Raw genomic sequence first — 9,392 nt, forward strand, 5'->3', positions numbered from 1 at the left:
AATTGTGAGTTACGGTCCAGGTTCCCACGAGGTGCAAAGATTAATAACTGTGCCGCGCTGCTGCCAGACAGTATGATTAAACTCTTGATTAGAAGCTCAAACTACAGTGCCCTGTTAATTCCCTGCTCTCATGCACCGTTAATTACCCAGCGCAGGTGGTGGTGGGCCCCGGGCTTGTGTGGCTCGGTGCCGTGCAGGCGATGGCTGCAGAGGGTGCCCCGGGCTGCCTCTGCATGCTGGCTGGTCTCCCTGTGCGCAGAGCGGAAACGCTGGCTTTGGGGACAGGAGCCTGGTGTCCCCTGTCGATGGGCCTGCCCGACCTGGGCTCGGGGGGCTGTGGGTCATGGGAGAGGATGGCCACGTGCCCGCAGCAGCTCAGGACAGCGTGGGCCCGGGGGTTTTGGGGAGCTGAGGTTTGTCAGGTGCAGGGCAGGGGGGAGGGGAGGGGAGGAGAGGGGAGGAGAGACGAGGGGAGGGGAGAAGAGGGAAGGGGAGGGGGTGCAGCTCGGAAGCGGCACCATATGGACCGCAAATGCCAGCGCACAGCACGCAGCAGTGCGGGAGGCTCGGCACACGCGGCTGCGCTGCATGAGGAGTGAGGGGCTCTGTAGCCTGGAGGAAGGAGCTGGGGTCCTGCTGGGCCTTGGGGCCGTGTTGCCCACCCCAGGCTGGGCACCATCCCTGGACTGTGAGCAAAGTTAAGGTATCAGGGTGGCCAATTTGTTGCCCCTTTTTTGCCCCTTGGCCCAGGGCGTGGGGCACAGACAATCCCTGCATGAGGGGGAGTGAGCAAGGCCTTTGGCCCCACGGCTGGGGAAGGAGGATGAGGGAAGTCACCTGGTTCCCGCAGGATCACGACGTGGAAGCAGGACCGTGTGTCCACCTTTGTCTTCATGGCGCCTCTTGGTGCCCTCAGGGGACAGACACTCGTGACACTGAGCCCACACTCAGCACTGCTAATAACCTGTTCCCGTTCCACCCCATTCCACCTCATCCCGGCCCGTCCAGGGCTGGTGGCCATGGCCCAGCTCACCCCAGTCCTTTCGGTCCTCACCCCCCAGTAAGGTGTGCTGGGACACCCGGGCTGCCCCGGCTCTCGAGGCTGGGCAGGACAGGGCCGGTGAGGCACAGCCCCCCCCAGGCGGCCAGGCCACCTCCTGGGGTGAGGAGCTCCTACGGGGACAGTGGGGATGGCCTGGGGGGACGTGGGCTGAGCAGCTCCACCTCACCCGGCCCGGCCCAGACGGACCGGAGCAAGCCGCGGGGACCACGAGCGTTTCTCTGCCCCTCGGGCTGCTGCCACGTGGTTGACGGCGTGGGGTCCCCGGGGGGCCCGTAGGGTCCCCGAGGCGTGGCAGCGTCCCAGCCCCGTTTCGGTCACTTCGGCGCGGGGGTGGCCCCGGGGGACACGGCCGCCCCGTCCGCCGCGGTAGCAGGGCGCGCCCCGGGGCCACGCGTGACCAGTGCCCGCGGGTGCCTCTCCCGCGCGTGCCTCTCCCGCGCCCGACGGGCGGGGCGCGAAGTTCGGCGGTGACGTCAGGGGCGGGGCGGGGCGGGGCGCCCGTGGAGGGGCGGGGCCCCGAGGCCCCGCCCCCCCAACTTGCCGCGCCGGGCGCGCGGGGCCGCGCCGCGACGGACCGACGGCTCGGCTCGGCTCGGCTCGGCTCGGCTCGGCTCGGCTCGGCTCGCAGGGAGGGAGGGAGGGAGGGGCGTGCGGCCCCCCCCGAGCGGCGGCCCGGGCCGCGGCCCCCCTTTGCGGTCGGAGAGGCGTGCAGGTGAGCGCCGCGCCGGGACAGCCCCGAGCCGAGCCGTGCCGGTCCGTGCCGCGGGCTGGGGGGGCCGGGCCCGGGGTGGGGGTGCTGGTGGGATTTGGCACTTGTTGGCCCGGGGCTGCCCCCCTACTCGCTCCCGCCCCGCTCCGGCGGCCCAGGACACCCCGGCGGGGCCGTGCCGGTCCGTGCGCGCCCCGACGGCTGCCCGCTGCCGCACCGCCCCCGCCGGCGCCCCGCGTCCCGCGGTCCCCGAGCCCCGACGGGCGCCGCGAGTACGGCGAGCTGCCGGAGCCCGGCTCCCCCCGCACCGCCCGCCTTTCCCCCCCCCGCCGCCGCCCCGGGCCGCTCCTGCCCCGGCGCCGCCCCCGCGTCCAGCGCGGAGCCCGGAGTGCCGGGCCGGCCCCGCAGCGGGCGGTGCTCTCGGGGACCCGCGCCCCCGCCGCCGAGCAGCCCCTTTCCGGGCCCCCTGCCCCCCTCTCCCGCAGCTCCGCTCCCTTCCCGCTGCCGCATCGCTCCGAACCGGCCACGGCCGAGACCTCTCCTGCGCTGCGCGGCCCGGGCTGCACCTCCGCACCCTCTCCCGGGGCTGGGGAGCGGTGGCCTCCGGCCCGGCCCCGCGGGGTGCTGGGGCTCCCCCAGCCCTGCCTCTGCCTCAGTCCACGAGCTCCTGCGGGCAGCGCGGGGCTGGCGCAGCCCCTCCGCCTCCCCGCTGCCTGCCTGCTGCCTGCACTAGCAACATTTCGGTCCGTCTCGGCCGGGCTGCGTTTGTCCCTCTCCCCGGTACATCCTTCCCTCGGGATGTGGGGGGACGGGATGGCAGCGGGGACCCCCCCATCTCCCCCCTCCGGACACGTCCAGAGTGACTGCAGGTGGAAGCGGGGCCGGAGGCAGAGCACCGGCCGGTGGCACCCCACGCCGTGGGGCAGAGCCGGGGCTCGGGGGGCTGGGGGGGCCCGCTGGCGAGGGCTGCACGGCTGCGTCATCCCTCCGTGCCGTCCGCACCCGGCCACCCACTTCCCCGCTATTGTCTTACACCCGCTGTTGCTTCTGCTCCTAAATTAGACGCTTGGGGGGGGGTTGGTGGTGTGTGCTGGCTGTGTGCAGGTGCCGGCGCGGCACCCACCCTCCCCCCCGGCACCCCGTGAAGGGAGCGCTCACCCCTTTGCCCACCCCTTGCCCGGGTGCCCCTGCCAGGGTGAGGGTGCTCTCACCTGTGGGGCGCAGGTGCTGGCCCCGATGTGGGGCTGGGTGCCAGCCTCCCTTGTGGGGTACCCCGGGTGTGTTGAGTCCCCCCGAGCCAGCCCGGGGCAGGGGAGGGTGCCGGTGCTCAGCCCTATCAGGATGGGTCCCCACTAAACCAACAGGAACTAATTTTATGAGCGCAGATTAGCTGAGTGCTCGCAGAGACAGCAATAAAATCCCGATATATCATCCCACCCGGGTCCCCTTCCCAGCTAATCCTGGCACCACGCCACCGGCACTGGCAGCATTCCCGCCTGCCCACAGGCCAGCTTTACCCCTGCCGGACCCTGGCACCGAGCCCGTCGCCATGCCAGTGGCTGCCAGGACAGCCCTTGTCCCCCTCGGCCAGGCACAGTGGCACGGCAGAGCCAGCATCGTGTGGCGTGGGGACACCGAGGTGCCAGGCAGGACACGTTTGCCAGGGAAGCTGTTGGGATGAGCTGAGCGTGGGCTGGAAAGCCTTGCCCAGTCTGTGGCGTGGGGAAGAATGTCCCATGGGTGCTCTGCTTCTCTTTTGGGACTGGGTGCACCAGTGCAGGATGGGGACAGGAGCTGTCTTGCCCAGTGTGGCTTTCCCAGCAGGAGGGTGCCCAGGTGTCATGCGAGCTGGGACCACCCATCCTGCAGGCACAGAGGCAGGTCAGCCCCGAGGGATGGAGGCAGGAAGGAGCATCCCCCGTTTCCCAGCTCGCTTCACCCATGTCCCACCCAGATTTGGGGTCAGACACCCCAGGGAGCACTTAGGGGCATGTCCTGGGGGCTGTGGACAGGACCACCTTCCTCCCGGGGCCTGCCCGTGCGGCAGGGCTGGGGCTATGCACCCGCAGGTGGGTCGGGTGCTGCCGGGTGCTGCCCGTCCCTGCCCCCTCCGAAGGATGTGCCGCTTTCTGCATCTCCAGCTCCCATTGCCATAGCAACAGGCTCAGAGCTTGGGTACCCGCGATGCCGGCTCCCGCATCCCGCGCTGCCATCCTGCCCGCGGCCCTCGCTGCCGGGCCCCGGGTGCTGCTGGCACGGCACGGCGAGGCTGGCACATTGCAGCGTGGTGTTTCAGGAGCTTTAGCGCTGGGCAATGTGTGCCTCCAGCGTTGTGCCAGCATCCTGCCACTGGGTCCCGCTCGGGCCCATCCTCTATGAGGACTGGGGGGGCCCAGGGAGCCCTGTCTCTTTCTGAGCCATTAGAAAATAATGTCAGTTGAAACTTCCTCCTGGTAATGGGGTGAGAAAGGGAAAAAAAACACTTCATTGAACCAATATTTTGCTGGGAAGCTTCCAAGCAGGGTCTGGTTTCAGAGGGTTCCTGGCAGGAAAGCCAGGGGCAAAATGTCATTCCTAAAGGGCCGGAGGAGCCGGTGTGTGCTGGGATGGTGTCCTGCTTGCTGCCAGCAGCGGGAGGGCCGGCACCACTGAACTGTGGTGTTTGCCTGCCTGGTGCTGCGGTGGGGCTGCTGGGGTTGGTAGCAGACGGGGAGCTGAGGCTGGTGTAACTTGCTGCACATGTGATGGTGTGTGATGATGCTCCTACTGGGGAAGCCTTGGCTGCAGAAATGTCACCGTGAGGCAAAACTAGGCTGAGAAAGCGGGAAAGGGTCCATTTGCCTCCGGTTGCCTCCCCAGCGGGTGTTCTGGGCTCTGTGCTAGTCCCAGCTACTTAATAAATTATTAATGATCTGCAAACGAGAGCAGAGGGGTCAGCTTGCAGCCATGCCAGCAGCCTGAGCCCAGGCAGAGTGGCCAGATGCCACGGGGATGGACACACATCGGTGAGGCTGGGCACGTGGCGGCTTGCAGCAGCCGGGGAGCACGAGCAGCCGCTGCGCTTCGTCAGGTTTGACGTTAATTAGCACGGCTCGGGGGGGCCTGGCGCAGCTCCAGGGGGCTGGCGGTGCCAGGGCACTCACCGCCTCTCCCTGCCCTGCCAGCACCGGGCCCTGCGATGCCGTTTGGCTGCGTGACGCTGGGAGACAAGAAAGATTATAACCAGCCGTCCGAGGTGACCGACAGATATGACCTGGGCCAGGTCATCAAAACGTGAGTTAGTCCCTCCCTGGGTCCGGGGGTGCCCTGGGGACCACAACTTCCTGCATGCCCTGGGCTGAGGAGTGGCATGGCACTGCTCACGGAGGCTTTTGGGGTGCCAGTCCCCAGCTGGGATGGACATGGTGCATTTTGGGGTGGTCATCCCCTAATTAGTCCCTAAGGCTGGTGGGCGCATGAGGGTATTCACCACCGGCTCCGAGGAGGGCAGCGAGGTTTCCCTGCTGCTGGTGGCTGCAGCCAGGTGGCTTCTTGTATCCCTCCCTCTTCCCGCCAGGATCTGCGGGAATTGCAGTAATTCCGCATGATCCTGGCTCCCCTGAGTGCCGCGGGAAGCAGGAGGGCTCTGCTTCAGCAGAGGAAAGGGCAGATGTCATCTGCGGGGGAGCAGAGTGCTGCTGCTTCTCCACAACTTTTATTGCCGTGTTGGGGAACCCTTTCAGAAGCACCCTACAAAATGAAGCCCTCAGACCTGTTAAGAGCAGTTTGACTCTAAAATATGCACCAGAAATTTTTCCACTGGCCTGCAAAATGCTGGGACTGCTTGGCCGTGGGTCATGCCCGCCTGGTGAGGTTATGCTGGGTGGCGGTGGGGACCTCTTTGGGTGCTCTCAAAGTTTTGTTCCATCCTCCGGGCAGCCTGTCCCAAAGCCCATGGGTCCCGGTTCCCTCGCACCCAGGGTAGCAGCCATGAGGATTCTGGTGCAGCCAGGGGGGTTGGAAAGCCAAAGGCTTTGCTGGAGCAGTGCTGGGTGCTCCCTGCAGGCTCTCCCATGGCTCCGGCCCGGCCGATGGGCTCGAGCACCATTAATAATAGAACAGAAATATTGCAGCATCCCCAGGCAACCAGCACATCTCCCCTTCTTTCTTCCCGACTGCAGCGCCCGCATTGATGTCAGGGCGTGCTGCTGTTCTGCCTCGACATGGGCAGCTTCGCAGTGGATCTTACTCTGGCTGCCATGGGGAAGGGGCTTTTTAAGCAGCAGTTTCCCCTTTCCTTATCTATTTGTTTATTCCGTATCAGTTTCTTCTCACTGCCCTTTTTTTCCACCTCCCTCTGCTCTGGAGGGGTTTTTTTAGCTGCAGCTTCCTTCCATCCCTATGGCGTCTCCCCTTGCTGGTGGGCCCAGGGACCACCCAAGCACCCCAAGCTCGGTGGTCCCCGGGGGGGTGACGGCTGCATGCACCCTTGCAGGGAGGAGTTCTGCGAAATCTTCCGGGCCAAGGAGAAGACAACGGGGAAGCTGTACACCTGCAAGAAGTTTCTGAAGCGGGACGGGCGGAAGGTGCGGAAGGCAGCCAAAAACGAGATCATCATCCTGAAAATGTGAGCTCCAGGGATGAGGTGGGGTCCCATCCTGCCAGGCAAAGCAGGGACCCCCACCCATGCCCCTGTCTCTCTGTAGGGTGAAGCACCCCAACATCCTGCAGCTGGTGGACGTCTACATCACCCGCAAGGAGTATTTCATCTTCCTGGAGCTGTAAGTTTGGGGGGTGCAGGGGGGCTGGCTGTGGGTGCTCCCACCGCGGGGGGATCTCAGCAGAGCTGCTGTTGGCAGGGCCACTGGCCGGGAGGTCTTCGACTGGATCCTGGACCAGGGCTACTACTCGGAGAGGGACACCAGCAATGTCATCCGACAGGTGCTGGAGGCCGTCGCCTACCTGCACTCACTCAAGATCGTCCACAGGAACCTCAAGGTGGGTGACGGGGGGGTGGGAGCACCCATGGGTGCTGGTGTGCCCCCTGCCCTGGCACTGACGGCCCCTGTGCTGGCAGCTGGAGAACCTGGTGTACTATAACCGCCTGAAGAACTCCAAGATTGTCATCAGCGACTTCCACCTGGCCAAGCTGGAGAATGGGCTCATCAAGGAGCCCTGTGGCACCCCCGAGTACCTGGGTGGGTGAGAGCCAGCTGGGTGGGCGCACAGGGGTGGGTGGCACTGCTGGGGGTCCAGCAGGTCCCTGATGCTCCCCACCACCCCGGGGACCAGTCCTGGGGGTCCCATCTGGTCCCTCCTGATGGGCACAGATGCTTCTGGCAGGTCCCTCCCGCTCCCCATCACCTCATGGACTGATTCTGGGTGCTCCTGGTGGGTTCCTGGTGCTCCCCATGACCCCAGGGCTGATCCTGGGTGCTCCCAGTGGGTCCTTCTCACTTCCCATCACCCCAGGGACTCATCCTGGGTGCTCCCCATGGGTTCCTGATGCTCCCTGTCACACTGGGGACTGATTGTGGGTGCTCCCGATAGGTCCCTCTCACTCACCATCACCCCAGACCTGATCCTGGGTTCTCCCAGTGGGTCCCTCCTACTCCCCATCACCCCGGGGCTGATCCCGGCTTCTCCCGGTGGGTCCCTCCTGCTCCCCATCACCCTGGGGGCAAGGGGACAGGGGTTGAGGACCCCAGGGCAGGGCCGCTCTCCTGTCCCTCGCAGCTCCGGAGGTGGTGGGACGGCAGCGGTACGGGCGGCCAGTGGACTGCTGGGCCATCGGCGTCATCATGTACATCCTGTGAGTGCGGGGCAAGGGCCGGGGCAGCTGTGGGGGGCAGAGGCCTGGGGGGCCAGGCTGAGCCCCCTGCCCTGTCCCTCAGCCTCTCGGGGAACCCCCCCTTCTATGAGGAGGCAGACGAGGATGACTATGAGAACCACGACAAGAACCTCTTCCGCAAAATCCTGGCTGGGGACTATGAGTTCGACCCACCGTACTGGGACGACATCTCGCAGGCGGGTGAGCCCCATGCCGCAGGGGGACACACAGGGTCCCATGTTGTCCACCCCGGCGCTGACTTTCCCCCACTGTGCCCCCAGCCAAGGAGCTGGTGACGCGCCTGATGGAGGTGGAGCAGGACCAGCGGATCACGGCAGAGGAGGCCATCTCCCACGAGTGGTGAGGGGCAGCGGGGGTGGGCGGGGGGCTGAGGGGGGCTGGTGGGGGCCACTCACCCTTCCCCCCCCCATCCCCAGGATCTCTGGCAACGCCGCATCTGACAAGAACATCAAGGATGGCGTCTGTGCCCAGATCGAGAAGAACTTCGCCCGGGCCAAGTGGAAGGTGGGTGGGGGTGCCCTGGGTCTGTTTCCCCGCTCAGCCGAGTCCATTCCCCCGTCACAGAGCTGCCAGTCTTGGGGCGGGGGGGGGAAGCTGCCAGCCCCTGCGACCACGCCAGCCCTAGCAGGCAGCCCCGGTGGGGGTCCCGACGCCCCGGTGAGGGCTCCGGGTGCAGGGGAGCCCCCATGCCTCACGGCGTCCCGCCTCTCCCCCCGCAGAAAGCCGTGCGAGTGACCACGCTCATGAAACGCCTGCGGGCGCCCGAGCAGACGGAGACGGCCCCGGCCCCCGCCGCGGCCCCGGCCCCGGCCCCCGCTGCCACCGCTGCCACTGCCGCCACGGACACTGCGGCGCCCGCGGCCCCCAGCACGCCGCCCGCCGCCGAGCAGCCCCCGGCCCCGGGCACGCCGCCCGCCACCACGTGTAACGGGGACGGGGCTGCCACCGCTGCCACCACCGGCACCACCGAGGCCCCCAGTGAGCAGACCGGCTGAGCGGCGGCGGCTCCCGCGCCCCCCTCTCTGTACATAGCCCCGGCATGGTCCCCCCCGCGCCCCTGCCTGCACCCCCTTTTCTACGTGCCCCGACGGAGAGCCGGCCGCGGGGCAGAGCCCTGCATGGAGCCCGTCCTCCCCCCCCCTCCTCCCCCTCCCGCCAAGCCCCTCCTGGCCCCCTCGGTGGCTTTGCCGGTCGGTCTGTCCCCCTCCTGCTCTCTCAGTCTGTCCCCCGCCACCGTCCCCGCCCCGGGGATGCCCAGAGATACGGGGCAGCCCCCCCGGCCTCACGCCCCGCAGGGCTGGAGGGTGTCGTGCGGAGTCCCCCGGGACACGCGTGCATGTGCGGGACCGCGGGGGGGGGGCCGTGCGGGATGGAGGGGGGGGGCCCAGCGGGCACAGCGCCTGGTACGCCCTCTCCGACCCCGGGGGGGGTGGGGGAGTGGGGGGGGGCACGTTGCAGGTGGTGAGGGAGCACGGGGCCGCCCCTCCCGGGGGCAAGACACACGGCCCCCCCACGCGTCGTGTCTGGAGGATCCCAAATGGCCCCCCCGTGGCCTCCCCTCCCCGGTCCCCGCTTCCCTCCCCCGCCGCTGCATGTCTGCAGGGCCGGCTCTGCCTGCGGCTGCCGCCAGCCCACCGCGTGCCCGCGCCCCCCCGTGCCCCCCGCGCTGTATCTCTGGCAAATAAAGACCCCGCTGAGGACAAACTGAGACAGCACCAGCGCCGCCTGCCCTGTCTCTCTGTGGGGCCCGGGGTGCCGGTATTGGCTTCGCGAGCAGGCAGCACATGGGG

General features: G+C 67.6%; 1 protein-coding gene across 1 annotated transcript; it reads left to right on the forward strand.

The window, feature by feature from the left end:
- The first annotated feature begins 1,668 nt into the window (after positions 1-1,668).
- Positions 1,669-9,294, forward strand: CAMKV (CaM kinase like vesicle associated). The gene is made up of 11 exons (XM_074914126.1): positions 1,669-1,775; positions 4,937-5,045; positions 6,247-6,378; positions 6,458-6,532; positions 6,611-6,749; positions 6,829-6,949; positions 7,488-7,563; positions 7,646-7,782; positions 7,863-7,941; positions 8,019-8,106; positions 8,322-9,294. The coding sequence occupies exons 2-11, from the start codon at positions 4,951-4,953 to the stop codon at positions 8,595-8,597; spliced, it is 1,218 nt and encodes a 405-aa protein (XP_074770227.1). The 5' UTR covers positions 1,669-1,775; positions 4,937-4,950; the 3' UTR covers positions 8,598-9,294.
- Positions 9,295-9,392: the final 98 nt, after the last annotated feature.

This window comes from Athene noctua, chromosome 10 (assembly GCF_965140245.1).
Source record: "Athene noctua chromosome 10, bAthNoc1.hap1.1, whole genome shotgun sequence".
Classification (NCBI taxonomy): domain Eukaryota; kingdom Metazoa; phylum Chordata; class Aves; order Strigiformes; family Strigidae; genus Athene; species Athene noctua.

What these genes read in the sequence shown, in the direction of transcription:
- CAMKV (XM_074914126.1), top strand. Translation starts at nt 4,951, where the DNA reads ATGCCGTTTGGCTGCGTGACGCTGGGAGACAAGAAAGATTATAACCAG. An exon ending in CTGGGCCAGGTCATCAAAAC is followed by an intron (nt 5,046 to 6,246) that starts GTGAGTTAGTCC and finishes GCACCCTTGCAG; the next exon opens with GGAGGAGTTCTGCGAAATCT. An exon ending in GAGGCCATCTCCCACGAGTG is followed by an intron (nt 7,942 to 8,018) that starts GTGAGGGGCAGC and finishes CCCCATCCCCAG; the next exon opens with GATCTCTGGCAACGCCGCAT.